Raw genomic sequence first — 27,961 nt, 5'->3', positions numbered from 1 at the left:
TATGCCACTATCATATTCTGTTACACTGTTGGCCCTTGTGTACAATAAAGGAGGCTGGTTGGCAGAGATATAGGAGGAAAGGCTAATTGTAATGACTGGAATATAATTAATGGATACCGTTCCATTTATTCCACTCCAGCCAGTACAATGAGCATGTCTTTCTATATATCTGCCCACCAGCCTCCTCTGCTGGACAGAACAGGTAGTAGCAGAGGCATCAATATCATCACCATCATCATCACAGTGATGCTGTGTTGACTGTATAGGCTAATGTACTCTGTTGTCCATATAGACTAATGCAGACTCTTATCCATATATGTTATAATGTAGCAAGGTATCCATATATAGTCTAATGTAGCCTGTTATCCATATATAGTCTAATGTAGCCTGTTATCCATATATAGTCTAATGTAGCCTGTTATCCATATATAGTCTAATGTAGCATATTATCTATATATAATCTAATGTAGCATGGTATCCATATATAGTCTACTATAGCCTGTTGTCCATATTGTCTAATGTAGCCTGTTATCCATATTGTCTAATGTATCATGTTATCCATATATAGTTTAATGTAGCCTGTTAATACTACTCCTAAACACAACCCACCATCACTGTCTCATGTTAATACTACTCCTAAACACAACCCACCATCACTGTGTCTCATGTTAAAACTACTCCTAAACACAACCCACCATCACTGTGTCTCATGTTAAAACTACTCCTAAACACAACCTACCATCACTGTGTCTCATGTTAATACTACTCCTAAACACAACCCACCATCACTGTGTCTCATGTTAAAACTACTCCTAAACACAACCCACCATCACTGTGTCTCATGTTAATACTACTCCTAAACACAACCCACCATCACTGTGTCTCGTGTTGATACTACTCCTAAACACAACCCACCACCACTGTGTCTCATGTTAATACTACTCCTAAACACAACCCACCATCACTGTGTCTCATGTTAATACTACTCCTAAACACAACCCTCCATCACTGTGTCTCATGTTAATACTACTCCTAAACACAACCCACCATCACTGTGTCTCATGTTAATACTACTCCTAAACACAACCCACCATCACTGTGTCACATGTTAATACTACTCCTAAACACAACCCACCATCACTGTGTCTCGTGTTGATACTACTCCTAAACACAACCCACCGTCACTGTGTCTCATGTTAATACTACTCCTAAACACAACCTACCATCACTGTGTCTCATGTTAATACTACTCCTAAACACAACCCACCGTGACTGTCACGCCCTGACCATAGAGAGCCTTTTGTATTCTCTATGTTGGTTAGGTCGGGGTGAGAGTAGGGTGGGTAATCTAGGTGTGGTTTTTTTCTATGTTGGCCTGGTATGGTTCCCAATCGGATGCGTTTTTTTATCGTTGTCTCTGATTGGGGATCATATTTAGGCAGCCCTTTCCCCACTGTGTTTTGTGGGATCTTGTTTTTGTGTTGCCTGTGAGCACTCCTGAACATCACGTTTCGGTTATTCTTTATTGTTTTTGTGCTTTTCATTAAATAAATATGTGGAACCCAGATCACGCTGCACTTTGGTCCGAGTATGGTTCCAACGACGATCGTCACAGTCACTGTGTCTCATGTTACTATGGTGGTGGTGGTTCTCTTCAGTCCAGGTTCTGTGGTGGTTCTCTTCAGTCCAGGTTCTGTGGTGGTTCTCTTCAGTCCAGGTTCTGTGGTGGTTCTCTTCAGTCCAGGTTCTGTGGTAGTTCTCTTCAGTCCAGGTTCTGTGGTGGTTCTCTTAAGTCTGTGTCACTGTTAGGGTCAGGATGGACACTCTGTGGAGCAGAGAGGGGGGAGGAAGAGAGGGGGGAGGAAGAGAGGGAGAGGGAGAGACATTCTCAAAACAAATACATAGATTAATTTATTATAATAAATTACTGCCAGTGTGGTAGTCAGGGGACATGATCCTCATGTTCAGAGGAGTGTTCGTGTCACTATTGGTTCAGGACGGACACTCTTTGGAGAGAGAGAGTAGTGTCCAAGAAACAGTTAAAATAGCATGAAAGAGATTCATATCCTTTTAGAAATGTCAGTAGATTGATAAACAGATCAAGATATGAATGAGACCATACCTGCTACAGACCAGAGAAAGACCACCAACACACTTCCTGCTGTTCTCAAGGTCATTGTTGCATCTCCCACCCTGCAGTCTTAGAAACATAAACAACAACTCACTCTATAGCTGGTGAATAACTCCACCTGATACATTGAAGTAGAAACTGTAAATGGGGTACAGGGCCTCATTACTGAAAATGAACCAGGCTCATATTGTGTTGTGTTGTATTGTGCTATATGGTTGTCTATGTGAATACTGTCTGTCTGTAAGTCTATAGCACGATGTATGTAATGTGTGTGATGTGTTGCATGTCTGTCTACATCTGTCTATTTAAGATGACATGATGTATGATGCAAAAACTATTTATCTAATGGATACAATAAAGTCATCATTATCTTCATCATCATCACCATCATTATAAACATCAACAGCATATTGAACAGATCTGTAGAACTGTAAACACATATTTCTGAATGTTCTGAAGCTGTTTTATTCTCAGAACCCCAAATATAGGAGGATAAATGTTCCATCCTTTACGGTCCGTCAAGCTGTACAGCAGCCTAAAGACTGACCACCAGGTTCAATGATAGCACCTATTCTCAAGCTGTACAGCAGCCTAAAGACTGACCACAAGGTTGAATGATAGCTGCTATCACCAAGCTGTACAGCAGCCTAAAGACTGACCACCAGGTTCAATGACAGCTGCTATCACCAAGCTGTACAGCAGCCTAAAGACTGACCACCAGGTTGAATGATAGCTGCTATCACCAAGCTGTACAGCAGCCTAAAGACTGACCACCAGGTTCAATGACAGCTGCTATCACCAAGCTGTACAGCAGCCTAAAGACTGACCACCAGGTTGAATGATAGCTGCTATCACCAAGCTGAAGAGCAGCCTAAAGACTGACCACCAGGTTGAATGATAGCTGCTATCACCAAGCTGTACAGCAGCCTAAAGACTGACCACCAGGTTGAATGATAGCTGCTATCACCAAGCTGAACAGCAGCCTAAAGACTGACCAACCGGTTCAATGATAGCTGCTATCACCAAGCTGTACTGCAGCCTAAAGACTGACCACCAGGTTGAATGATAGCTGCTATCACCAAGCTGTACAGCAGCCTAAAGACTGACCAACAGGTTCAATGATAGCTGCTATCACCAAGCTGTACAGCAGCCTAAAGACTGACCACCAGGTTGAATGATAGCTGCTATCACCAAGCTGTACAGCAGCCTAAAGACTGACCAACAGGTAACCAGACATCACCGGCAACAGCGTCGCCTATGGGCACAAACCCACCGTCGCTGGACCAGACAGGACTGGCAAAAAGATATCTTCACTGATGAGTCACGGTTTTGTATCACCAGGGGTGATGGTTGGATTCGCTTTCATCATCAAAGGACTGAGCTTTACACCGAGGCCTGTACTCTGGAGCGGGATCGATTTGGAGGTGGAGGGTCCGTCATGGTCTGGGGTGGTGTGTCACAGCATCATTGGACTGAGCTTGTTGTCAATGCAGGCAATCTCAAAGCTGTGCGTTACAGGGAAGACATCCTCCTCCCTCATGTGGTACCCTTCCTGCAGGCTCGTCCTGACATGACCCTCCAGCATGACAATGCCACCAGCCATACTGCTCTTTCTTTGTGTGATTTCCTGCAAGACAGGAATGTCAGTGTTCTGCCATGGCCAGCGAAGAGCCCGGATCTCAATCCCAATGAGCACGTCTGGGACCTGTTGGATTGGCGGGTGAGGGCTAGGGCCATTCCCACTAGAAATGTCTGGGAACTTGCAGGTGCCTTGGTGGTAGAGTGAGGTAAAATCTCACAGCAAGATCTGGCCAATCTGGTGCAGTCCATGTGGAGGAGATGCACTGCAGTACTTAATGCAGCTGGTGGCCACACCAGATACTGAGAGTTACTTTTGATTTTGACCCCTCCCCCCCCCGTTTGTTCAGGGTGACATTATGCCCTTTCTGTTCGTCACATATCTGTGGAACTTGGTCAGTCTATGTCTCAGTTGTTCAATCTTGTTATCATAGAAATATTTACACATGTTAAGTTTGCTGAAAATAAACGCAGTTGACAGTGAGAGGACGTTTCAGTTTTTATATGTATTTTTTGTAAATATATTTTCCACTCAAGGATCATGCTGCTGCTCCCCCTATGGTCATTCCACCCCACCCCCTCTACAGCCTCCACCCCAAGGATCATGCTGCTGCTCCCCCTATGGTCATTCCACCCCACCCCCTCTACAGTCTTTACTCTGCCTCCACCCCAATGGTCATTATTCATCACTGCCAGAGTTATTATCTATATAGTGCTAGTTCTATTTCTGTTGTTTTCATTACCATTTTTCTGAATTTTATTTCACTAGTCCTGCATGTTGGAGCTCCAAGCCTAAAATGTTCACTGTACCCTGCAATTGCACCTGCAACCCTGTGCATGTGACTATTAAACAATCTGACTCTTTATTATTTTCCCCTAACCCTACCCCCCCTCCTCTAATTGGAGTAAACTAATGATAAACAACACAGACAAAATGTTGTGTTCATTCCTGGACCAAAACATCTATTCCCATTCAAAATGTTTTTCCTAACCACTAACCCTAATCTTAATCCTAACCCCTAAACCTAAGTCTAACCCTAACCACTAACCCTAACCCTAACCCTAACCCTAACCCTAACCCTAACCACTAACCCTAATCTTAATCCTAACCCCTAAACCTAAGTCTAACCCTAACCACTAACCCTAACCCTAACCACTAACCCTAACCCTAACCACTAACCCTAATCTTAATCCTAACCCTAACCCTAACCCTAACCACTAACCCTAACCACTAACCCTAACCCTAACCACTAACCCTAATCTTAATCCTAACCCTAACCCTAACCCTAATCTTAACCACTAACCCTAATCTTAATCCTAACCCCTAAACCTAAGTCTAACTCATAATTAACCCTCAAACAAAAATAGCCTTTTTCCTTGTGTGGACCTGTGAAATGTACCCACTTGTCCAACTTTTCCTTGTTTTTCTGTCCTTGTGAGGACTTCTGGTCCAAGGATAGTAAAACCGCACGCACGCACGCACGCACGCACGCACACACACACACACACACACACAACCACCGTTGGTCGTTGTGTTTAGTACTGGTACCTAATAATAATGTCCTCAATAATGTTGGGTCAATAACAACATAATAAACTAATGAAACACAACACTGGCTAGTACTTGACCAATTCACAAACACTGATGTCTATAGTAGTATAAGCCACTATCATATTCTGTTACACTGTTGGCCCTTATGTACACCATAGGAGGCTGGTGATAGAAGGAGATGGTGCTGCAGTGGATGCTAATTTGTGTTTTTTATGCTGGTCTTAACTTTTTTTTGTTCTTAATGTCTCTGCCATCATGTTGTAATAGGTCTGGGTGTAGCTGGTGCAGAGGAGTCAGGCGCAGGACAGCAGAGACAAATAATACACGTCATTTTACTCAAGACTTAAAAATAGTCAATAATACCTAGCCCACAATACAGACCGTAAATACAACAAACAATCACTCACTAACAAACATGGGGGACAGAGGGTTAAATAATGAACAAGTAATTGAGGGAGTGAAACCAGGTGTGTAAGACAAGGACAAAACAAATGGAAAATGAAAGTGGATCGGTGGCTAGAAGGCTGGTGACGTCGACCACCGAACGACGCCCGAACAAGGAGAGTGACCGACTTCGGAGGAAGTTGTGACACATTTCCTTTGGCCTACAGCTTCTAAACATCACAACAGTGATCACTAAACTTTATTTGGACTAAAATTTCAACGAGTCTGCAACTTACTCCGGACCAGACCCTGATCCCCGGCAACCCTGATCCCCGGTAGCCGTGAGTCAAGCGAGCAGGCATCCTGACGAGATTACGACGGTGATCAAATAGACCAACAAATAGACCAACAAACTGGATGAGCTCGAAGACTATCCTGTCAACAAGACCTGAATAACTGTAATATATGTTTCTCAGAGTCGTGGCTGAACGTGGATTTACATCATGGATTTACATTGTGGATTTACATCTTGCTGATTTGTCTACACTCTTAGAAAACAAATGGTGCTATCTAGAACCTAAAAGGGTTATTTGGTTCTCCCCATAGGAGAACACTTTGAAGAACTGTTTTTGTTTCCAGGTAGAACACTTTTGGGTTCCATGTAGAACCCTTTCCACAGAGGGTTCTACATGGAACACAAAAAGGTTCTATCTGGAACCAAAAATAATTCTACATAGAACCAAAAAGGGTGCTCCTATGAGGACAGCCGAAGAACACTTTTGGATCCTCACCTGTCCAACTAGGAGGAACAAAACTCTAGTTCACCTATACTCTACACATGAATAAAAGGCCCTCCCTTGCCCTCTCTTTGGCAAATTAGACCATACCTTTGTCCTCCTGCTTCCTGCCTACAAGCTAATACTCAAACAGGACCTACCACAGACACGCTCAATACGGAAGTGGTCCGATCAAGTGGATGCTCAGCTACAGGACTGTTTCACTAGCACAGACTAGAATATGTTCCGGGATTCATCCAATAACATTAAGGAATTGACCACGTCTTTCACCGCTTCATTAATAAGTGCATCGCCGACATTGTCACCACAGTGACTTACAGACGTACCAACCAGAAGCCATGGATTACAGGCAACATCTGCACAGAGCTAAAAAAATTGATCATATTACTCCAGTGCTAGCCTCTCTACACTGGCTTCCTGTCAAAGCAAGGGCTGATTTCAAGGTTTTACTGCTAACCTACAAAACATTACATGGGCTTGCTCCTACCTATCTCTCTGATTTGGTCCTGCCGTACATACCTACACGTACGCTACGGTCACAAGACGCAGGCCTCCTAATTGTCCCTAGAATTTCTAAGCAAACAGCTGGAGGCAGGGCTTTCTCCTATTATAGAGCTCCATTTTTATGGAATGGTCTGCCTACCCATGTCAGAGACACAAACTCGGTCTCAACCTTTAAGTCTTTACTGAAGACTCATCTCTTCAGTGGGTCATATGATTGAGTGTAGTCTGGCCCAGGAGTGGGAAGGTGAACGGAAAGGCTCTGGAGCAACGAACCGCCCTTGATGTCTCTGCCTGGCCGGTTCCCCTCTTTCCACTGGGATTCTCTGCCTCTAACCCTATTACAGGGGCTGAGTCACTGGCTTACTGGGGCTCTCTCTAGCCGTCCCTGGAAGGGGTGCGTCACCTGAGTGGGTTGATTCACTGATGTGGTCATCCTGTCTGGGTTGGCGCCCCCCCTTGGGTTGTGCCATGGCGGAGATCTTTGTGGGCTATACTCAGCCTTGTCTCAGGATGGTAAGTTGGTGGTTGAAGATATCCCTCTAGTGGTGTGGGGGCTGTGCTTTGGCAAAGTGGGTGGGGTTATATCCTTCCTGTTTGGCCCTGTCCGGGGGTGTCCTCGGATGGGGCCACAGTGTCTCCTGACCCCTCCTGTCTCAGCCTCCAGTATTTATGCTGCAGTAGTTTATGTGTCGGGGGGCTAGGGTCAGTTTGTTATATCTGGAGTACTTCTCCTGTCCTATTCGGTGTCCTGTGTGAATCTAAGTGTGCGTTCTCTAATTCTCTCCTTCTCTCTTTCTTTCTCTCTCTCGGAGTACCTGAGCCCTAGGACCATGGCCCAGGACTACCTGACATGATGACTCCTTGCTGTCCCCAGTCCACCTGACCGTGCTGCTGCTCCAGTTTCAACTGTTCTGCCTTATTATTATTTGACCATGCTGGTCATTTATGAACATTTGAACATCTTGGCCATGTTCTGTTATAATCTCCACCCGGCACAGCCAGAAGAAGACTGGCCACCCCACAAAGCCTGCTTCCTCTCTAGGTTTCTTCCTAGGTTTTGGCCTTTCTAGGGAGTTTTTCCTAGCCACCGTGCTTCTACACCTGCATTGCTTGCTGTTTGGGGTTTTAGGCTGGGTTTCTGTACAGCACTTTGAGATATCAGCTGATGTACGAAGGGCTATATAAATACATTTGATTTGATTTGATTTTGGTGTTGATTTGATTTAAAGGCTAGAGCTTCCGCTTTCAAGGAACGGGACACTAATCCGGACGCATAAAGAAATTCTGCGACCACATCTAGATGAGCAATCAAACCGGAAACGTGTCAATACAGGACTAAGGCTGAATTCTACTATGCTGGCTCTGAAGCGAGAAGCTTGTGGCTGGGCTTGCAAACTATCATGGATTACAAAGGGAAATCCAGCCGCGAGCTGCCCAGTGACACAAGTCCACCAGACGAGCTACAGTAAATTACTTCTATGCTCACAGTCTATTATCTGTCTTGATGCCTAGTCACTTTACCCCTCCCTATGGGGCAGCAGGTAGCCTAGCGGTTAAGAGCGTTGGGCCAGTAAAGGTTGCTGTTTTGACTTCCTGAACTGGCAAAAGCAGTCAATTCTGCAGTTCTGCCCTTGATCAAGGCAGTTAACCCACAACAACACCTGCTCCCGGGCGATGATTACGTCCATTTATACAGCCCCACGCACCTCTCTGATTCAGAGGGCTTGAATTAAATGTAGAAGACACATTTCAGTTGAATGCATTCAGTTGTGCAACTGACTAGGTGTCCCCCTTTCCCTTATATGTATGTACACAAATACCTCAATTACATCGTACCCCTGCACATCGACTCTGTACTGTGAAACAGTTATTCTTACTCGTTATTGATATTTGTTATTCACTCTGTATTTATTCCTTGTGTCACTATTTCCCTCAAAACATTTATACAGTGTAAGTATTCAGACCCCTTTACCTATTTTGACATTTTGTTACATTACAGCCTTATTCTAAAATGGAATAAATAAACCATTTCCCTCATCATTCTACACAGGATACACCATAAAGACAAAGCAAAAACTTTTTTTTTTGTTAACACAAGTATACATAACCTTTGTTATGAGATTCGAAATTGAGCTCAGGTGTATCATGTTTCCATTGATCGTCCTTAAAATGTGATTGGAGTCCTGTCTATATAAGGTCCCACAGTTGACTAAAAAAAAGCCATGACGTCGAAGGAATTGTCTGTAGAGCTCCGAGACAGGATTGGGTCTAGGCAAAGATTTGGGGAAGGGTACAAAACATGTCTGCAGCATTGAAGGTCCCCAAGAACACAGTGGCCTCCATCATTCTTAAATGGAAGAACGGAGCAATCGGAGGAGAAGGGCCTTGGTCAGGTAGGTGACCAAGAACTCGATGGTCACTCTGACAGAGCTCCAGTGTTCCTCTGTGGAGATGGGAGAACCTTCCAGATGGACAACCATCTCTGCAGCACTCCACCAATCAGGCCTTTATTGTAGAGTGGCCAGATGGAAGCCAGATGACAGCCAGCTTGAACTTTGCCAAAAGGCACCTAAATGAGATTCTCTGGTCTGATGAAACCAAGATGGAACTCTTTGGCCTCAATAGCCAAGTGTCACGTCTGGAGGTTACCTGGCACATCCCTACGATGAAGCATGGTGGTGGCAGCATAATGGTGTGGGGATGTTTTTCAGCTGCAGGGACTGGGAGATCAGTCAGGATTGAGGGAAAGATCAAAAAAGCAGAGAGAGATCCTTGATGAAAACCTGCTCCAGAGCGCTCAGGACCTCTCAACAGGACAACGACCCTAAGCACACAGCCAAGACAACGCAGGAGTGGCTTCGGGACAAGTCTCTGAATGTCCTTCAGTGGCCCAGCCAGAGGCAGGACAATCCCGATCGAACATCTCTGGAGAGACCTGAAAATAGCTGTGCAGCGATGCTCCCCATCCAACCTGACAGAGCTATAGAGGATTTGTAGAGAAGAATGAGAGAAACTCCCCAAATTCAAGTTTGCTAAGCTTGTTGCATCATACCCAAGAGGACTCAAGGCTGTTATCACTGACAAAGTGCTTCAACAAAAAAAAAGGAAAGGACCCGACACGTTAGTCAGCATTTCAACCCACCATCACTGTGTCTCATGTTAATACTACTCCTAAACACAACCCACCATCACTGTGTCTCATGTTAATACTACTCCTAAACACAACCCACCATCACTGTGTCTCATGTTAATACTACTCCTAAACACAACCCACCATCACTGTGTCTCATGTTAATACTACTCCTAAACACAACCCACCATCACTGTGTCTCATGTTAATACTACTCCTAAACACAACCCACCATCACTGTGTCTCATGTTAATACTACTCCTAAACACAACCCACCATCACTGTGTCTCATGTTAATACTACTCCTAAACACAACCTACCACCACTGTGTCTCATGTTAATACTACTCCTAAACACAACCCACCATCACTGTGTCTCATGTTAATACTACTCCTAAACACAACCCACCATCACTGTGTCTCATGTTAATACTACTCCTAAACACAACCCACCATCACAGTGTCTCATGTTAATACTACTCCTAAACACAACCCACCATCACAGTGTCTCATGTTAATACTACTCCTAAACACAACCCACCATCACTGTGTCTCATGTTAATATTACTCCTAAAGCTCTTTCGAAGCATACACCTAATCACTGTTACTCTCAGTCTTACTTTAGGTCATTTTCAAACAAGTCTCCACAACAATCTCTTGCTTTGAGAGTCCTTAAAATACCATGCAAAAATATTATATGTGCAACCCCATGTACAATACTGTATCAGATTAAATACACAGAAATACATCTACAGAGTATACTGTAAATAACAGAAAAACAAAACATACATTACAATAGCATGGCCATGCACATAACAGGATACAGAAGTTCATGGAAACAAACAAATGATAAAATAAACATATTTTAAGATATAGTCAAGCATACTTACAGAGCTGAGGGGAGATGTGTTGCAAGTTAACTTACTGGAAGTCTATATAAATAGACAATGAGTGTGAGGTTGGAGGTTTGAAGTCTGTGGTCGACACAACTTTGAAGCAGTCAGGGACAATAGAGTTGAGTAGAGGGCGTACTTGCTTCAAAGCCTGTTTCAGCATAGCTAAGCCATTGAATACCCCATTTCAGTTGGTATGAAGACTGTTATTAAACTTATGGAAGTTGAAGATATTAACTACTTTAATATGGAAATAGCCCTCAATGGTGCTGCTCATTCTGTCACAGAAGACATCATGACAAAGATGTCAAGATGTACCTTCTATCCAACTCTATGTCAGGGACCAAGAAGCTTATGCAGAGAGGGCTTCCTTCAGCAGTCACACAGACAGTGTTCGAGAACATCAAAACTGATGTATCATGGGTAAATTGTGACTGACTGAATGATCTATAAATAATATTGAGTAGTTATTCATCATGCAAGGTGATTTGTAGAGCTCGACTCGCCTATAAAGTTGGCTACAATGTCGAACACTCCCACATTTACAAAAATCCCATTCAAGTCACGGGACTGATATTATGATTTCACATATTAACACTCACATCATGTTCAAATCATCTGGAAGTGACTTTGTTGAGCTTCACAACGCATTTTATTTAAACTTTTGATTGATTTTGAAATGATGTGCGAGAAATGCCTCTTATCAGTCACATGACGAATGGGATTTGTGCCACGAATGCTAAAACGTTAGCAAGTGGAAACAGTGTCAGGGGAAACTAAACCAAAGCAGGGACTGCTGTCACACCATGTTCATAGACTGCTAAAAGGGAAGGGAAACCAATGTGTCATTTTGTAATTTGGTTGAACCTTCAAGATATGATAACAATATATTAGCAAGAGACTAGAGGTGTAAGGTCTGGCTTTGGTTTGGTGCCATAGCTCTTTAGTCCATGTTCTGTGGTGGTTCTCTTCAGTCCATGTTTTGTGATGGTTCTCTTCAGTCCATGTTTTGTGATGGTTCTCTTCAGTCCATGTTTTGTGATGGTTCTCTCAGTCCATGTTTTGTGATGGTTCTCTCAGTCCATGTTTTGTGATGGTTCTCTCAGTCCGTGTTTTGTGGTGGTTCTCTTCAGTCCATGTTTTGTGGTGGTTCTCTTCAGTCCATGTTTTGTGGTGGTCCTCTTCAGTCCGTGTTTTGTGGTGGTTCTCTTCAGTCCATGTTTTGTGGTGGTTCTCTTCAGTCCATGTTTTGTGGTGGTTCTCTTCAGTCCATGTTCTGTGGTGGTTCTCTTCAGTCCAGGTTCTGTGGTGATTCTCTTGAGTCCGTGTTTTGTGGTGGTTCTCTTCAGTCCATGTTTTGTGGTGGTCCTCTTCAGTCCATGTTTTGTGGTGGTTCTCTTCAGTCCATGTTTTGTGATGGTTCTCTCAGTCCATGTTTTGTGATGGTTCTCTCAGTCCATGTTTTGTGGTGGTTCTCTTCCCTCCAGATTCTGTGGTGGTTCTCTCAGTCCATGTTTTGTGGTGATTCTCTTCAGTCCATGTTTTGTGGTGGTTCTCTCAGTCCATGTTTTGTGATGGTTCTCTCAGTCCATGTTTTGTGATGGTTCTCTCAGTCCATGTTTTGTGGTGGTTCTCTTCAGTCCGTGTTTTGTGATGGTTCTCTCAGTCCATGTTTTGTGGTGGTTCTCTTCCCTCCAGGTTCTGTGGTGGTTCTCTCAGTCCATGTTTTGTGGTGGTTGTCTTCAGTCCATGTTTTGTGGTGGTTCTCTCAGTTTATGTTTTGTGGTGGTTGTCTTCAGTCCATGTTTTGTGGTGGTTCTCTCAGTCCATGTTTTGTGGTGGTTCTCTCAGTCCATGTTTTGTGGTGGTTGTCTTTAGTCCAGGTTCTGTGGTGGTTCTCTTCCCTCCAGGTTCTGTGGTGGTTCTCTTCCCTCCAGGTTCTGTGGTGGTTCTCTTCCCTGGATGGTCTGATACACGGAGTGCTGAGCGTCTCTCTGAAGAGATGTGAACGTGTCACTGTGGGGGATTTTCACACTCAGAGAGACAGCGACACAGGAAACACAGTATGAGCACTTTACACACTGCTCTATAGTATTCTCTCTCACTTCTACTTTCTGTGTTCATCTCTCTCCTCTGTGTCTGTCTTTCTCTCACTCACCCACTTACCCACTCACACAAACAAACACAAAGACTATATACAAAATAAACACATTCATGAATATGTTATAACATACCTACTGCCAGAGTGTCTGGTCCTCATTTTCAGTGGTGTGTGTGTCCCAGTTAGGGTCAGGATGGACACTCTGTGGAGAGAGAGCTGTGTCAAGGTACAGGGAAAATAGTAGAAAGAGACTATTGTGACACAGTAAAAAATAAAAGCAGTAACTTATCAACAGGTAGTGTGTTGATAGAATGACCATCTGTAGAGCATCTATCCAGACTATCCAAATAAAGTGGGACTAAAAAACAATATCACTGTAAATCCCTGTATCACTGACTTATCACTCTAATGCACAGATGGAATAAATCCTATGTTATACAGACATAAATACAAACCAAGACATTTAACTGAACTAAACGGAATTCAACAGTTTAACTATATTGAATGTAACTGTACCTGTGACAGTCAGAGTGACTCCAGGATCACCACTATATTTCCTTACGGTCTGATCTGTTATAATTCTGAACTTGTACATAGCTGAGTCACACTCTCTCAGATCTCTGATTGTCAGGGTGTGGCCATTCTTCTTGTTGCTACAGTACATCACATGACCTGTGTAGTCTGGTTCACCACTCAGAGTCACAGGATTCCCCTCAGCATAATTTTAGTGAACCAGAAGGTTGTTGTGATTGTACCACTGGGATATGTGTAAGAGCAGGTCAGCTCCACTGTTGACCCCTTCAAGGTACAGATACTCTGAGTGATGTACTTCACACTCCAGCCATCCTGACCAAGTAACACTGAAACACAATCACACATTATAGTGATTATACATTACAGACCCATTTTCTCACACTAACAGCGTTTGTCCACACTTTGTTGTCGTACTCTACTTGCTGAGTGTGAATGGAAACCACAGAAAGGACCTAAGTGTTACTCAGTGAGGTGTAAAAGACAACTATTCCAGAAAATAAGAAGCCCCTAAATCAAATCAAATCAAATTTTATTTGTCACATACACATGGTTAGCAGATGTTAATGCGAGTGTAGCGAAATGCTTGTGCTTCTAGTTCCGACAATGCAGTAATAACCAACAAGTAATCTAACTAACAATTCCAAAACTACTGTCTTATACACAGTGTAAGGGGATAAAGAATATGTACATAAGGATATATGAATGAGTGATGGTACAGAGCAGCATAGGCAGGATACAGTAGATGGTATCGAGTACAGTATATACATGAGGTGAGTATGTAAACAAAGTGGCATAGTTAAAGTGGCTAGTGATACATGTATTACATAAGGATGCAGTCGATGATATAGAGTACAGTATAAATGTATGCATATGAGATGAATAATGTAGGGTAAGTAACATTATATAAGGTAGCATTGTTTAAAGTGGCTAGTGATATATTTACATCATTTCCCATCAATTCACATTATTAAAGTGGCTGGAGTTGAGTCAGTGTCAGTGTCAGTGTGTTGGCAGCAGCCACTCAATGTTAGTGGTGGCTGTTTAACAGTCTGATGGCCTTGAGATAGAAGCTGTTTTTCAGTCTCTCTGTCCCAGCTTTGATGCACCTGTACTGACCTCGCCTTCTGGATGATAGCGGGGTGAACAGGCAGTGGCTCGGGTGGTTGATGTCCTTGATGATCTTTATGGCCTTCCTGTAACATCGGGTGGTGTAGGTGTCCTGGAGGGCAGGTAGTTTGCCCCCGGTGATGCGTTGTGCAGACCTCACTACCCTCTGGAGAGCCTTACGGTTTTGGGCGGAGCAGTTGCCGTACCAGGCGGTGATACAGCCCGCCAGGATGCTCTCGATTGTGCATCTGTAGAAGTTTGTGAGTGCTTTTGGTGACAAACCGAATTTCTTCAGCCTCCTGAGGTTGAAGAGGCGCTGCTGCGCCTTCTTCACGATGCTGTCTGTGTGAGTGGACCAATTCAGTTTGTCTGTGATGTGTATGCCGAGGAACTTAAAACTTGCTACCCTCTCCACTACTGTTCCATCGATGTGGATAGGGGGGTGTTCCCTCTGCTGTTTCCTGAAGTCCACAATCATCTCCTTAGTTTTGTTGACGTTGAGTGTGAGGTTATTTTCCTGACACCACACTCCGAGGGCCCTCACCTCCTCCCTGTAGGCCGTCTCGTCGTTGTTGGTAATCAAGCCTACCACTGTTGTGTCGTCCGCAAACTTGATGATTGAGTTGGAGGCGTGCGTGGCCACGCAGTCGTGGGTGAACAGGGAGTACAGGAGAGGGCTCAGAACGCACCCTTGTGGGGCCCCAGTGTTGAGGATCAGCGGGGTGGAGATGTTGTTGCCTACCCTCACCACCTGGGGGCGGCCCGTCAGGAAGTCCAGTACCCAGTTGCACAGGGCGGGGTCGAGACCCAGGGTCTCGAGCTTGATGACGAGCTTGGAGGGTACTATGGTGTTGAATGCCGAGCTGTAGTCGATGAACAGCATTCTCACATAGGTATTCCTCTTGTCCAGATGGGTTAGGGCAGTGTGCAGTGTGGTTGAGATTGCATCATCTGTGGACCTATTTGGGCGGTAAGCAAATTGGAGTGGGTCTAGGGTGTCGGGTAGGGTGGAGGTGATATGGTCCTTGACTAGTCTCTCAAAGCACTTCATGATGACGGAAGTGAGTGCTACGGGGCGGTAGTCGTTTAGCTCAGTTACCTTAGCTTTCTTGGGAACAGGAACAATGGTGGCCCTCTTGAAGCATGTGGGAACAGCAGACTGGTATAGGGATTGATTGAATATGTCCGTAAACACACCGGCCAGCTGGTCTGCGCATGCTCGGAGGGCGCGGCTGGGGATGCCGTCTGGGCCTGCAGCCTTGCGAGGGTTAACACGTTTAAATGTCTTACTCACCTCGGCTGCAGTGAAGGAGAGTCTGCATGTTTTCGTTGCAGGCCGTGTCAGTGGCACTGTATTGTCCTCAAAGCGGGCAAAAAAGTTATTTAGTCTGCCTGGGAGCAGGACATCCTGGTCCGTGACTGGGCTGGATTTCTTCTTGTAGTCCGTGATTGACTGTAGACCCTGCCACATGCCTCTTGTGTCTGAGCCGTTGAATTGAGATTCTACTTTGTCTCTGTACTGACGCTTAGCTTGTTTGATAGCCTTGCGGAGGGAATAGCTGCACTGTTTGTATTCGGTCATGTTACCAGTCACCTTGCCCAGATTAAAAGCAGTGGTTCGCGCTTTCAGTTTCACGCGAATGCTGCCATCAATCCACGGTTTCTGGTTAGGGAATGTTTTAATCGTTGCTATGAACGACATCTTCAACGCACGTTCTAATGAACTCGCACACCGAATCAGCGTATTCGTCCATATTGTTATCTGACGCAATACGAAACATGTCCCAGTCCACGTGATGGAAGCAGTCTTGGAATGTGGAGTCAGCTTTGGACAGACCTCAGCGTGGGAGCCTCTTGTTTTAGTTTCTGTCTGTAGGCAGGGATCAACAAAATGGAGTCGTGGTCAGCTTTTCCGAAAGGAGGGCGGGGCAGGGCCTTATATGCGCCGCGGAAGTTAGAGTAACAATGATCCAAGGTTTTTCCACCCCTGGTTGCGCAATCGATATGCTGATAAAATTTAGGGAGTTTTGTTTTCAGATTAACCTTGTTAAAATCCCCAGCAACAATGAATGCAGCCTCCGGATAAATGGATTCCAGTTTGCAAAGAGTCAAATAAAGTTTGTTCAGAGCCATCGATGTGTCTGCTTGGGGGGGATATATACGGATGTGATTATAATCGAAGAGAATTATCTTGGTAGATAATGCGGTCTACATTTGATTGTGAGGAATTCTAAATCAGGTGAACAGAAGGATTTGAGTTCCTGTATGTTTCTTCCATCACACCACGTCTCGTTAGCCATAAGGCATACGCCCCCGCCCCTCTTCTTACCAGAAAGATGTTTGTTTCTGTCGGCGCGGATGCGTGGAGAAACCCGCTGGCTGCACCGCCCCCGATAGCGTCTCTCCAGTGAGCCATGTTTCCGTGAAGCAAAGAACGTTACAGTCTCTGATGTCCCTCTGGAATGCTACCCTTGCTCGGATTTCATCAACCTTGTTGTCAAGAGACTGGACATTGGCGAGAAGGATGCTAGGGAGTGGTGCACGATGTGCCCGTCTCCGGAGTCTGACCAGAAGACCGCCTCGTTTCCCTCTTTTTCGGAGTCGTTTTTTGTGGTCGCTGCATGGGATCCATTCCGTTGTCCTGGGTGAAAGGCAGAACACAGGATCCGCGTCGCGAAAAACATATTATTGGTCGTACTGATGGTGAGTTGACGCTGATCTTATATTCAGTAGTTCTTCTCGACTGTATGTAATGAAACCTAAGATGACCTGGGGTACTAATGTAAGAAATAACACGTAAAAAAACTAAACACTGCATAGTTTCCTAGGAACGCGAAGCGAGGCGGCCATCTCTGTCGGCGCCGGAAGTACGATGTCACTGAACACACAGAATAATATTAAGATAACATTACTAAAACATTATGAATGAGACCATACCTGCTACAGACCAGAGAAATACCACCAACACACTTCCTGCTGTTCTCAAGGACATTGTTGCATCTCCCACCCTGCATTCTTAGAAACATAAACAACAACTCACTCTATAGCTGGTGAATAACTCCACCTGATACATTAAAACAGTCCAGGGTCCATATTCACAAAGTGTCAAAAAATAAATAAATACATCTATATTTAATGATCTCGCCAACCGTACTTGTGAAGGGGGGGGAGGTCTTGTACAGTGAGTCAACTTACTGTCGTAGCTGTGCATAGAAACAAGAAGTGTGATTTTAGTGACTGACACATTGTGAAAGTAACCTAGTCAGGGATTTAAGACAATCACATGCATCAACAGCATGTCAGAAAGGGATGTACTGGATGTACTGCTAAAGACTGCATAGCTATTTACATTTCTTCATTTGAGGAGTGGGCCTACATGTTTTAAAGGGGCTAAATGCAGCCCATTTTCAATGTAGTCTTTTCTTTAAATACAGATCCATAACAAGTGTTGACTCTTCTATATGGTTTCTGAATGTGTTTCCTCGCATAATGTGACCCATCACTCCTCATCATCTCCATCAAAGTGCTACTGAAGGTTCCAGTGTTCTAGACTAGAGCTCCTCCTACTGGCATCTCAACATTACTGCAGCCTCCAGGTTCTCTTCATATGCCCCAATCATGTCCTCATCCACTTGGATCAATAACAAAATATCAAACTGGTAATAAGGTGCCTGAGACTGAGGTCCCGATTCCCAACCCTTTCCCAAGTGTGCAAGTTCACTCTTCCCGTCATGGATTTAAAAGTATGAGACTGATGTGAACATTGGAGTTTCCATATTTGTTAGCTGAATCCATATCAGTGGAACAGGCGAAGCTGAAATCTTTGCCCTATACACATTCTGTCTTTGGCAGGGTCAGGGAAACGGACGAGGGATTCACATATTCTCAAAATGTATTTTCATCAATGTTTTTTTTCTTTCTGTGATTGACACTCAACTAGTGAATTCCGACAATCCGATCAGAGGGCGAAACATGCAAATCTACGATGCTCACAAGGTCTACTTCGGGGAAGAAGTGGGTGGATTCAGGTCTACTTTGGGGACAAAGTGGGCGAAGTCAGGTCTACTTCGGGGAAGAAGTGGGCGGAGTCAGGTCTACTTCAGGGAAGAAGTGGGCGGGGTCCGGTCTACTTTGGGGAAGAAGTGGGCGGAGTCAGGCCTACTTCGGGGAAGAAGTGAGCGGGGTCAGGTCTACTTTGGGGACAAAGTGGGCGAAGTCAGGTCTACTTCGGGGAAGAAGTGGGCGGAGTCAGGTCTACTTCAGGGAAGAAGTGGGCGGGGTCCGGTCTACTTTGGGGACGAAGTGGGCGAAGTCAGGTCTACTTCGGGGAAGAAGTGGGCGGAGTCAGGTCTACTTCGGGGAAGAAGTGGGCGGGGTCCGGTCTACTTTGGGGGCGAAGTGGGCGGAGTCAGGTCTACTTCGGGGAAGAAGTGGGCGGGGTCCGGTCTACTTTGGGGACGAAGTGGGCGAAGTCAGGTCTACTTCGGGGAAGAAGTGGGCGGACTCAGGTCTACCTCGGGGAAGAAGTGGGCGGAGTCAGTGCTACTTCGGGGAAGAAGTGGGCGGGGTCAGGTCTACTTTGGGAAAGAAGTGGGCGGAGTCAGGTCTAGTTCGGGGAAGAAGTGGGCGGAGTCAGGTCTACTTCGGGGAAGAAGTGGGCGGAGTCAGGTCTACTTCGGGGATGAAGTGGGTGGAGTCAGGTCTATTTCGGGGAAGAAGTGAGCGGAGTCAGGTCTACTTCGGGGAAGTAGTGGGCGGATTCAGGTCTACTTCGGGGAAGAAGTGGGCGGAGTCAGGTCTACTTCGGGGAAGAAGTGGGCGGAGTCAGGTCTACTTCGGGGAAGAAGTGGGTGGATTCAGGTCTACTTCGGGGAAGAAGTGGGCGGAGTCAAAAGATGGCAGCAGATAAAGATACAAATGAAAATACACCAAATAAATTGTCAAATTACATTTGAAAATGTAAAGAAATGTAGACAGAATAAACCAACCATGTAAAGATACTGTGTTATTAAGAGATGACGTTGGACTGGCATATGAATTCAGTGAACTAGCTCTCTCAGTTGGCTTGTTAGCTACATGAAGCAGACGTTGTTCAGTGATACAGAAAGTTAGCTAGCCAGCTAGAAGTTAACTCTGTTACCTCTGACATTCAAGTGAAGTTACTTCCATAAACTGGCATTTTTGTGCATCACACAGCTGCTCTGGTCAAAGTGGATTCTGAATTACAGCAGCATTTTTATGATTTGTTTACACTTCACACATTAGTAATGTTGTGATAAAAGTAATAAGAAACATTGCATCAAGCAGAATTACTTCCTGAATTTTGAGGCAAAATTGTGCTATAACCATTTTTTTTTTGTCTAGCAAACTATATATAAAGTGTATATAAACTAATTGAATTTATTTGGGTAACAGACAACCACATTTACTAAAAAATGCTTTAAGCTGGTAGCATGATACCCAAGAAAGACTCGCTGCCAATGTTGCTTTAACGAAGTACTGAGTAAAGGGTCTGTATACTTACGTAATGTGATACTTCCATTTTGTATTTTTAATCCATTTGCAAACCTTTCTAAAAACCTGTTTTTGCTTTGTCATTATGGGGTATTGTGTGTAGATTGATGAGGGGTAAAAAACTACTTATTCAATTTTAGAATAAGGCTGTAACATAACAAAATGTGGAAAAAGTCAAGGGGTCTGAATACTTTCCGAATGCACTGTATATTACTAGATAATATTATAAACCAAGTAGTTTAGGTCCTGGATGCTGATTGGCTGAATAAGCATTTCATTTCACATACAGTATATCAGACAATAGAACACTGGTATGACACAAAAATATTTGTTTACTTTCTATTTATGTTGGTAACCAGTTTATAATAGCAATAAGGCCCTTGGGCTTGTAGTTTATGGTCAATATACCACGGCTAAGGGCTGTATCAAGGCACTCTGCGTTGTGCAGAACAACAGTCCTTAGCCGTGGTACAGTATATAGGCCAATATACCACACCTTATTGCTTAATTATACCACTTAGTTATAATATACGGGTCCAGATATACAAGGTCTTCTTGGTTCTGGGTTTGTTGTTTTCAGTTCCTGGTTCTGGGTTTGTTGTTTTCAGTTCTTGGTTTTGGGTTTGTCAGGTATTCTTGGTTTTGGGTTTGTTGTGTTCAGGTCTTCTTGGTTCTGAGTTTATTGTGTTCAGGTCTTCTTGGTTCTGGGTTTGTTGTTTTCAGTTCTTGGTTCTGGGTTTGTTGTTTTCAGTTCTTGGTTCTGGATTTGTCAGGTCTTCTTGGTTTTGGGTTTGTTGTGTTCAGGTCTTCTTGTTTCTGGGTTTATTGTGTTCAGGTCTTCTTGTTTCTGGGTTTATTGTGTTCAGGTCTTCTTGGTTCTGAGTTTATTGTGTTCAAATCTTCTTGGTTCTGGGTTTATTGTGTTCAGGTCTTCTTGGTTCTGGGTTTATTGTGTTCAAGTCTTCTTGTTTCTGGGTTTATTGTGTTCAGGTCTTCTTGGTTCTGGGATTATTGTGTTCAAATCTTCTTGGTTCTGGGTTTATTGTGTTCAGGTCTTCTTGGTTCTGGGTTTATTGTGTTCAAGTCTTCTTGTTTCTGGGTTTATTGTGTTCAGGTCTTCTTGGTTCTGGGTTTATTGTGTTCAAATCTTCTTGGTTCTGGGTTTATTGTGTTCAGGTCTTCTTGGTTCTGGGTTTATTGTGTTCAAGTCTTCTTGGTTTTGGGTTTGTTGTTTTCAGGTCTTCTTGGTTCTGGGTTTGTTGTGTTCAGGTCTTCTTGGTTCTGGGTTTATCAGGTCTTCTTGGTTCTGGGTTTGTTCTGTTCAGGTCTTCTTGGTTTTGGGTTTGTTGTGTTCAGGTCTTCTTGGTACTGGGTTTGTTGTGTTCAGGTCTTCTTGGTTTTGGGTTTGTTGTGTTCAGGTCTTCTTGGTTTTGGGGTTGTTGTGTTCAGGTCTTCTTGGTTCTGGGTTTATTGACTTTACTGTAGAGAACAGAGGGATCCTCCTCTGCTGCTTGTTCCACCGTGGACCTGGAGAAAGAAACAGATGTTAAATGGATGTGAGTCCCAAATGGCACCCTACTCCCTTTTTGCATGCACTACATTAGACCAGTAGTGAACTAAATAGGGAATAGGGTGCCATTGGAATGCAAGCAGAACAGTTACTCAAAACCATCATCACATCACTCCTTCATTATAGACATGTCATAGTAACTGTCTTGAGATGTAAATTGTTGAGTTTGTAGTTTCAGGAAATGCCATTTGGCCTGAAGAATGGCCCTGGAACCTTTTAGACATTAAAACTGCGACTTTTCAAAGTGTTCACTGTCACACCATAGTATGCCCCTAGAGTTCACCATAGAGTTCAATGAAATGTCACTTGACATGAAGATTTCTCCTTCAACCCTCAGATAGTGATGAAGGGAGTTATCAGGTAGCAATGAGGGGTCACTAGGGGTCAACTGTTTTGCTTATTTTAATGACATCATTGTCCTCTCCTCCAATAAGCAGCAGCATATGAATGGCCTTGATGCTGTCTGTGTGTTCACATGTTCTACATAGTATAGACTCTATGTTGTTGTAATGGCAGAATATGCTCACCAGGTGGCAGCACTGGGGAGGTTGAAATTCACAGCAGCGTACTGGGCATCCTCATCCTGTTTCTGGGGTTGAAGCAGCTGGACGGTGGAGTACAGAGGCACTTCCTGGTTTTTGGAGTGAGAGACGTGGACGCTGGCGAAGTGAATGTCATCTTGGTCGACGGTGGCCGCTGTCTGTGCTGCAGAAGGGGTGAAGGCCATGCCTGAGATGTTGTCATACACTGGACTAGAGTCTCCCTGATGGAGAGAGAGAACAGACAATATAAATAGACCTGGGGACAGACAGCATGAAGAGCGGAAATGTCGCACAATGCAATAAAGACAATCTTACATCTGTTTCAACAGACTCACCTGTCCATTGCCTGCTGTGTGTCTTGTGTCAGAGGTGGTTTTGGAGACCTTCTTCCTGTTTTGTAAATTAATGAGTGAATGAATATATTAATAAAGTAATGAAGATAATAAAGTGAAATAATCTTTAAAATATGCATTTTCACTCACCTGAACCACATGAGTCCAGAGAGACATGAAGCCAGTATGACACCCAGAACAACCACTATGATTCCTACAGCTGCAGTTAGAACTGAGGTTTGTTTCTCTAAAAGATAATATAGATGATATGAGTACAGGTTATTATGAAGTGAAAACGAATATACAGCAATACAGGACATTAATGCAATACTTGTATATAGAAGCCTATGTATATATAAACCAAAGTGTAATGAGGCAAACTAGAAGAAGATACCTTGAAACATCATTTCTTATTGAACATCATTTTGTATTGAAGTATTGAAGATGTAACTTTACCTGCTACAATGATCATCAGAGCTGTAGAGTTCATAGATCCTCTTCCATTCTGGGCCTCACAGTAATATTCTCCTCTGTCCTCAGAGATGATGTTAGTGATGCTGTAACTCTGTCCTGATGCTTTTGGTGAGGTTACGTTCTTCTTGTACCAGGTGTATTTGTCCACAGGTGGGTTGGCATCACTGCTGCAGGTCAGAGTCACTGAACTGCCCTTCACTATTTCACCAGAGGGACTGACTGACACTGAGGTGTTCCTTGGACCATCTGGTGTAAAATGCATTGTATTTATTTATAGCAACATTTGTGTTTAGTTGAAATAATTTATAAATTATTAATTCAGAGCAAAAGAAAATGTGAAACAGAATCACTAAAAATAATGATGACATTGTGGTAATGCACATTCAGGGAAATGGATGAGTCACGATCGTGTGGAGAGACGGACCAAGGCACAGCATGATTGGAGTTCTACATCTTTATTTTTAGTGAAACTTAAAATAAACCAAGAAACTAACAACGACCAACAGTACTGAGGTGCAACATGAACTCACTCAAAAACAATATCCCACAAAGCAGATGGGAGAAAGGGCTTCCTAAAAATGATCCCCAATTAGAGGCAACGATGACCAGGTGCCTCTAATAGGGAACCACACAAACCAGCCACATAGAAAATAAATGACTAGAACACCCCCCTAGTCACGCTCTGACCTAAACACCATAGAGAACTGAGGGCTCTCTATGGCCAGGGAGTGACAGGATGTTACCCACTAAAATATGTATTGATAAATATATTTATGTGTGAAATAATCTATTCTAAATTCAAGTATCAACATTGTCAGTATATCAAACTGGACATTAAAATCCCCAATGTACTTACATGTGACAGTGAGAGTCTCTTCAGCAGAGGGGAGATCCTCATGTTCTTCTACAGCACAGGAGAATCTGCCTGTATCCTCACTGCTGACTGAGAATAGGATGTAGACAGGAGAAGAGGTGTTGCTGTTTGGTATAGGCTGTCCATTCTTATACCAACTGTAGGCTGTGATGGGGTCCAGTGTACAGTTGGTTCTACATCTCAGTGTGACTCTCTCCCCCTCTGACACAGATGTAGGATCCATCTCCAACACAACATCTAGAGTCAAAGGAACCAAATCATTATTATCCTCCTATATATGTCCTATTATGTGAAATATTATATTTGGTTTTTTCCCTGTTACATAACACTGCAGTGTCTGCATGACTGCCCTTAAATAAGGTAATTACTGTCATTCATTTGATATATTTAGACAGGACAGTCAACTCTGTAATAATTTCCACTGTTTTCCAGGAAGTCCTGAGTTCCATAGAATCAATAAAACAGATTAAAACACAACATTCTCATTAGCATACATACAAAACAACACTCACATTACATCTATCTTGATATGTGTCATAGATGTGAGATTAGTGACAGATTACCTATGACAGTCAGGGAGACAGGTGAGCCAGAAAACTTTCATCCAGATATTCTGAATAAACATGATCCAGTGTTACCTGTGACAGTCAGAGTTGTTCCAGGGAAGCTGTACCCCCATCCTGAGGTTTGTGTGTTGAATATGAACTTGTACTCAGCAGAGTCCTCCTCTCTCAGATCTGTGATTCTCAGGGTGGAGCGACCTCTCTCCTTCTCTCCAACATACTCCACACGACCTGCATACCCTGGGTCTGTGGTTAGGTCCTCAGGCATCAACTCATCCCTCCACCTAGATCTCTGTTTAGGACTAAACCAGAGTGATGATGTCATGTTATAAAGACTGAAATAAGTACAGGATATGTCCACTGATGACCCCTTCAAGGCACAGATTGTCCTCTTGGTGTAAGTCACTGTGTTGCAGTCCTGACCCTGGACACCTAAAACATAATGGAATCACATGAGTACATTATACAGTATGTTCAGTTATTTTCATAAAAGCCCCATCAAATTATACAGTGAGACCTAAAGGACGTAGTACAATCATTCTGTATACTTGCTGTATTAGATTCCATATTAGATTCACACTCACACACTGCAGGAGAGAGGAGATCCTCATGGCCTTTTACAGCACAGGAGTAACTGTCTTCATAGTTACTGGAGACTGGGTCTTTGTACTGGGGGGAGGTGCTCTCATCTAGATGTTGTCCGTTCTTGTACCAGATGTAGGTGGGATTGTCAGTCAGAGTACAGGTGGTGCTACAGGTCAGTGTCTTATCCTGATGTCCATCAGTCACCTTCACCTGAAGACCTGGAGAAAAACAATATCACTGTAAATCCCTTTATCACTGACTTAACACTCTTAACACAAAGATGGAAGAAATCCTATGTTATACAGACATAAATACAAACCAAGACAATTGTCCTGAACTAAATGGAATTCAACAGTTTAACTATATTGAATGTAACTGTACCTGTGACAGACAGAGTGACTCCAGGTTCACCAGTATACCTCCATGTTCCAGTCTGATCTGTAAATCTGAACAAGTACGTAGCTGAGTCACTCTCTTTCAGGTCTGTGATTGTCAGGGTGTGACCATTCTCTTTATCCTTACGGTACGTCACACGTCCTTTGTAGTCTGGGTCATCCTTCAGACTCACATAATTATCCTCAGCATATATTTTAGTGAACCAGAAGGTTGTTGTGATTGTATAGCCACTGGGATATGTGTAAGAGCAGGTCAGCTCTACTGTTGAGCCATTCACGGTACAGATACTCTGAGTGGTGTAAGTCACACTCCAGCCATTCTGACCCAGTACCACTGAAACACAGTCACACAAAACAATGGAATCAGAATTAAGGCAAGGTCTATTGGCTCACACTGACAGTAACATTTTTCCAGACTTTGCTGCCGTAGTTGCTGAGTGTGAATAGAAAACATAGAAAAGCATCCCTCAGTGAGGTGTGAAAGATAACTATTTAAAGTGAAGTGGAGACTCCTAACAGAACACACCAGAATAACATTATGATTCATATCCTTTTAGAAATGTCTGATAAACAGAGAACTCAAATATAAGAAAGACCATACCTGCTACAGACCAGAGAAAGACCATACCTGCTACAGACCAGAGAAAGACCATACCTGCTACAGACCAGAGAAAGACCATACCTGCTACAGACCAGAGAAAGACCATACCTGCTACAGACCAGAGAAAGACCATACCTGCTACAGACCAGAGAAAGACCATACCTGCTACAGACCAGAGAAAGACCATACCTGCTACAGACCAGAGAAAGACCATACCTGCTACAGACCAGAGAAAGACCATACCTGCTACAGACCAGAGAAAGACCATACCTGCTACAGACCAGAGAAAGACCATACCTGCTACAGACCAGAGAAAGACCATACCTGCTACAGACCAGAGAAAGACCATACCTGCTACAGACCAGAGAAAGACCATACCTGCTACAGACCAGAGAAAGACCATACCTGCTAAAGACCAGAGGAAGACCACCAACACACTTCCTGCTGTTCTCAAGGCCATTGTTGCATCTCCCACCCTGCAGTCTCTGAAACATAAACAACAACTCACTCTATAGCTGGTGAATAACTCCACCGGATTCCTAATGGATACAATAAAGTCATCATCAACATCATCAACAACAATCAGTTATTGAACAGATCTGTAGTACTGTAAACACATATTTCTAAATTGATTGTTCAGAAGCTGTTTTATTCTCAGGAGTCCAAATATAGGAACTCTGCGGCTCGGCAAGCTAAACACTGACCACCAAGTTCAAGGATATTTCCTATCCCGAAGCTATGAGGCTAAACAGCAAGTGACACACACACACACACACACACACACACACACACACACACACACACACACACACACACACACACACACACACACACACACACACACACACACACACACACACACACCCCCCCCATTGGAGCCAAGGGAGGACCATCCTCCTCAGTGAATTTCATATAAATAAAAATAGTAAAACATGAAAAAAGTTATACATTTTAACAAAACTATACTAAATCTATTCTCATGTGTCCAAATAATTGATTAAAACACACTATTTTGCAATGAAGGTCTCCAGTAGCCTCAGCAGTACTCTGTAGTGTAGCACTATGGTTAAAATCTAGGAGGCTCATTATTCTCACACCTTTCCATACATTTACACAGTAATTATGACAGCTTCCGGAGGACGTCCTCCATCCTATCAGAGCTCTTGCATCATGAACTGACATGTAATCCACCCAATCAAGCGATCAGAGAATGAATCTAGTCCTGAAAGCATAGGCTAGCACTGCAGTACATAAAATGTGGTGAGTGGTTGACTCAAAGAGAGAGAAAGACAATAGTTGAACAGTTTTGAACAAATTAATTTCTTCCAAAATTAATAATAAGCAAGAGAGAGAGAGAGAGATAGAAAGATAGCTAGAGAGAGAGAGAGAGAGAGAGAGAGAGATAGAGAGACAGAGAGAGAGAGAGAGAGAGATAGAGATAGATAGCTAGAGAGAGAGAGAGAGAGAGAGAGAGAGAGATAGAGAGACAGAGAGAGAGAGAGAGAGAGAGAGAGAGAGAGAGAGAGAGAGAGAGAAAGAAAGAAAGAGAGAGCAATATTTGGTTGTATTTAAAAAAAATAACTTTCCCTTTCACTTAGCTACCTAGTTTAGCCTACTTAAACACCTGGCTCAAACAGAGGGCGTGTCACGCCCTGGTCTTAGTATTTTGTGTTTTATTTTTTATTTTGGTCAGGCCAGGGTGTGACATGGGTTATTTATGTGGTGTGTTTTGTCTAGGTTTTTTTTGTAGGTCATGGGATTGTGGTGTAGTATAGTTGTCTAGAAAAGTCTATGGTTGCCT

The 27,961-nt window shown here is 43.6% G+C and overlaps 1 protein-coding gene across 1 annotated transcript in view; it reads right to left on the bottom strand.

Annotated features, from left to right (window-relative positions):
* Positions 1 to 27,961, bottom strand: part of LOC139424236 (B-cell receptor CD22-like) — a 58,435-nt gene that overhangs the window by 9,321 nt on the left and 21,153 nt on the right. Inside the window, exons 7-11 of the mRNA XM_071175914.1 lie at positions 25,546 to 25,893; positions 25,164 to 25,382; positions 24,655 to 25,011; positions 23,999 to 24,253; positions 23,125 to 23,388 (exon numbers count right to left, since the gene is read on the bottom strand). Of these exons, the coding sequence (XP_071032015.1) occupies positions 23,125 to 23,388; positions 23,999 to 24,253; positions 24,655 to 25,011; positions 25,164 to 25,382; positions 25,546 to 25,893 (1,443 nt within the window). The remainder of the gene's footprint in view (positions 1 to 23,124; positions 23,389 to 23,998; positions 24,254 to 24,654; positions 25,012 to 25,163; positions 25,383 to 25,545; positions 25,894 to 27,961) is intronic.

The sequence above is a fragment of the Oncorhynchus clarkii genome, chromosome 13, assembly GCF_045791955.1.
Source record: "Oncorhynchus clarkii lewisi isolate Uvic-CL-2024 chromosome 13, UVic_Ocla_1.0, whole genome shotgun sequence".
NCBI classification, from domain to species: Eukaryota; Metazoa; Chordata; class Actinopteri; order Salmoniformes; family Salmonidae; genus Oncorhynchus; species Oncorhynchus clarkii.
This window is presented reverse-complemented; position numbering and strand designations above follow the sequence as displayed.